Below are 3,858 nucleotides of genomic sequence, written 5' to 3' on the forward strand. Positions count from 1 at the left end.
GCAGCCCCTGCCCAGCCATGCAGCCCTGCCCAGCTCTGCAGTTCCACAGGGATGCCCAAGAGATTTTTAAGCTCCAGGAAAGCAGCTGCTCTGGAGCAGGAACACTTTCAGGATTTGGTAACAACAATTGTTTCGATGCCATTCTATGACTCTCTTGGGAATGACTTTTCACTCACATGTTTACTCAAAGTAAGGTCAATTAAGGAATAAAGAGACCTCATGAATGCCAAAGTGCAACACTTGCTTTATTTCTGTGTTGTTTCCTTTTGGAGATTTTCCAATACTATGAATTTTAATAAAGAATAATTCCCTAAAATGAATTCCATTATACACTTGTGATTCAGAAGAACACATTCATTACATGTCTTTCCACCTGACTCCAGAGAACACAACTGAGATGGAGATTTATTCTCACACCACAGTGAATTCCACCTGCCTCCTTCTCATAAGGGATTTACATGGGAAGTTTCAGCTGAATAGGAGGGAAAATTTCTTTATTGTGCATTGGAAGCAGCTGCCCATGAAGAGTGTGGAATCTCCTTCCCTGGAGATGTTCCAAACCCTTCCTGAATGTGATCCCAGGTAACCTGCTCTGGGTCAACCTGCTTGAGCAGAGATTTGGATGAGATCATTTCCAGAGGTCCCTTCCTACCCCAACCAAACCACCCTGTGAGCCTGGGGTTTCCCACAGGTGACATCCCTGGGGTAGGTTCCCATTTCTTTGATCTCTCTCCTCCCATTGCCAGAGATCCTGATTTTTGCCTTTATCTTTCATTTTCCACAACCTCGTGGGCAGGGGTGTCGGGTGTTCCGTATTTGACTGGGATAGCAGAAGACTTGCCAGTGTTGCCTGAAAGAGTTGAAGAGGAGGCTCCGGGGTGGGGAGCTTGGAGTGCCACCGAGGTGTCCATCACTTCCCCTCCTGTTCTCCCGGGAAGTGGCCCCTGGAGCAAACAAACACCTTCACAACCTTCTCCCTGATCTGCTGCGTCTTCACCCCGTAGACGAGGGGGTTCAGCAGGGGCGGGAACAGCACGTACAGGTTGGCCAGCAGGATGTGGACGTGGCGGGGGATGTCCCGGCCGAAGCGGTGCGTCAGTGCCGTGAAACCGGCGGGGACGTAGAAAAACACCAGAACGCAGATGTGGGAGCCGCAGGTGCTGAAAGCCTTGCGGCGGGCGGTCCTGGAGGGCAGCCTGAACAGCGCCGCGAGGATGAACGCGTAGGACACGGCGATGAGGACGAGGTCGAGCCCGACCACGGCCAGGGGCACCGTGAGGCCGTACCAGAGGTTGGCGGAGATGTCGGCGCAGGCCAGGCGGGCGATGCCGATGTGCTCGCAGTACGTGTGCAGGATGACGTTGTGCCCGCAGAACGGCAGCCTCTTCAGCAGCAAAACGCAAGGGAAGATGATGCAGAAGCTCCTCAGCAGAGCCAGCAGGCCGGTCTTGGCCACCGCCGCCGGGGTCAGCACCACCCCGTAGCGCAGCGGGTGGCAGATGGCGACGAAGCGGTCGAAGGCCATGGCCAGCAGGATCATCGACTCCGCCGAGCAGGTGAAGTGCAGGAAGAACATCTGGGCGAGGCAGGCGCCGAAGGAAATCTCCCTGGCACGGAACCAGAACAGGGCCAGCATCTTGGGCACCGCCGTGGTGGAGAGCGCCAGGTCAGCCACGGCCAGCATGGACAGGAAGAGGTGCATGGGCTGGTGGAGGCTGCGCTCGCTCCAGATGGTGAACAGCAGGACACCGTTCCCCAGCAGGGCCGCCAGGTACACGGTGCAGAACGGGATGGAGATCCAGGTGTGCAGCTGCTCCATGCCCGGGATCCCAGCCAGGATGAATGTGGCTGGCGTCAGGCTGCTCAGGTTGACCAGGGCCATGTTCACCTGAAAGCAAAGGCAGAAGGCACTGCTGAATGGTATTTTAGGTGCTCGAGCTCCTCCACTGGCACCAAATGCCTGGTGTCACCTGCTCTGCTCTGTGAAGAGCCACAGCCAGAGGTACAAACTCAATTCACAAGCCCCATGGTTTGCACTGCCCTGCAGCCTTTCCTGACCCCCCACCCCATCCTGTGGAAACAGCAACATCCCTATTTCTCCTAATTTCATTGTAATACAACATAAATGTATTTTTCTTCCAAGAGCTTCCACTTCAAACAGAGTGGTTGGAGGCAGAATCGGTCTGGTTGCACAAGCACTGTGATATTTCTTTGTTCTCTGAGCCCAGAGCAGAAGGAAGAAGTTGAGCAATGAGAGAAGAAAGGTCAAGTGTTCGCAGGGATGCACAAGGTGTTCTCAGAAATCAGAAATGGGGAGGGAGTTCTAAGGCTCCTGGACTCCCACTTAGGGTAGAGAACAAAATCAACTCCAAGTCTGAAGTTGGTTGCGTTCGTTCCTTATCTCCAAAGTCTCTCCCTCCACTTTGGGCTCTGAGACCCAGTTCAGTTCTTTTTCAGAGCAGAAATAGAATTTAACCAGGCATTTGGAAATACCTTTGTGTCAGGGGAAAATTGAGCAATGTGGAATTCCCCTGCCAGCCAAAGGAAGGATGTGCTGCTGCCCTGGAGAGGCCTGAGAGCCCCAGAGGCTGGATCAGACCCAGACTCACAAAAAAAGAGATGCAAATGTTTTCAGCAGCTTCTGCATTAACAGTCAGGTCTTACACATCAAAACTCAAACCAAGAATTATCCATAACGCAGCCAAGAGGAGAAAGTGGTGCAAAGGCTGAAAAACAAAATTGTGAGGTTCCTGCACACCAAAAAAATCGACTCTGTGTGTGAGAAAGCAAGTGTATCTTCAGCAACAGATTGGATTCCCTGTTCACATTCAGTTCCATGTCTACAATATCCTGAACCCTGAAAGTCCAAGGAGCCTGATCCAGGGAACCACAACATGACAGTGGACTGTCTCTGAAAATAAAACTCATCAAAATAACAACTGATTCTATAATAATAATGAGAATATGGAAAGCTATTGTATAACAATAACTACTATTCTCTAATAATAACAGCCAATCCTGTAAATTATTTAAAACAGTTCAATGTAAATATTACATGAAACAAAAATAGATGTGGTGTATTAACAGACAAAATATTACTAATGCTGGTAGCTGACAGTTGTGCTGCCATGCCAACAGCTCTGCCTCTCCAGCAAAATGGGAAAGCAAAACTGCAAAGAAACATGGATCCACTGGGGATCTCAATGCACCAGGAGCTCTCCACCAAAGGATTCTCCTCAGCATTAGACCCCTTCTCCATGATCTATCAGACCCCTTCCTCCATGATCCATCCTCACTATAAACCTCTATTATTGCAGTTTTTAATGCAGCTCCAAGGATGCAGCTCCCACAGCTTCCCTGAGCAGCCCCTTGGATTCTTCTTCCCTAAACTCTTTTAATTTCAATTTAAACTAAAAGCAATTACCTAAAAAAACCAAAGCCCATCCCTCCCGAGGGCTGGATGGGAATGACGGGAAGCTGTGCAGAAAACTGTGGGATCACTGCAGAAGGGTTTTAGTGCTGCCGAGGGAGAGAGGCTGAAGTCCCCCCGCTGTATCCACGGGGGCAGCTTCCCCCCACCCCCAGATAACCGGCCTTCAGGAGAAAGGTCAGGGAAACAAAACCAGGCTGGGGGAGAGAGGATCCCCGGGTTATTCCGGGTGATTCCCCTCTCAAGACAAGGAAAATCGCAGAGCCGTTTCCCTTGCGTGGAGGACAGTGGCGGGGATGGTGGGGCTGAGCCAGGCGGGAGATCCACGCCTGCATCGCCCCTCCGAGCGTGCGGGATCGCTCCCGCCTGCTCCTGCTGCTCGCTCACCTCCAGCCGGCATCCCCAGATCTCCGGGACACCCCCAACCC

At 51.7% G+C, this 3,858-nt stretch overlaps 1 protein-coding gene across 1 annotated transcript; it reads right to left on the reverse strand.

Annotated features, from left to right (window-relative positions):
- Nucleotides 1-770: 770 nt before the first annotated feature.
- LOC114071885 (olfactory receptor 52B2-like) lies at nucleotides 771-1,921 on the reverse strand. Its single transcript, XM_027909769.1, has one exon. The coding sequence runs from the start codon at nucleotides 1,880-1,882 to the stop codon at nucleotides 911-913; it is 972 nt and encodes a 323-aa protein (XP_027765570.1). The 5' UTR covers nucleotides 1,883-1,921; the 3' UTR covers nucleotides 771-910.
- Nucleotides 1,922-3,858: the final 1,937 nt, after the last annotated feature.

The sequence above is a fragment of the Empidonax traillii genome, unplaced genomic scaffold (genome assembly GCF_003031625.1).
Source record: "Empidonax traillii isolate 1590-97213 ecotype Southwest subspecies unplaced genomic scaffold, ASM303162v1 scaffold2389:size25293, whole genome shotgun sequence".
Classification (NCBI taxonomy): domain Eukaryota; kingdom Metazoa; phylum Chordata; class Aves; order Passeriformes; family Tyrannidae; genus Empidonax; species Empidonax traillii.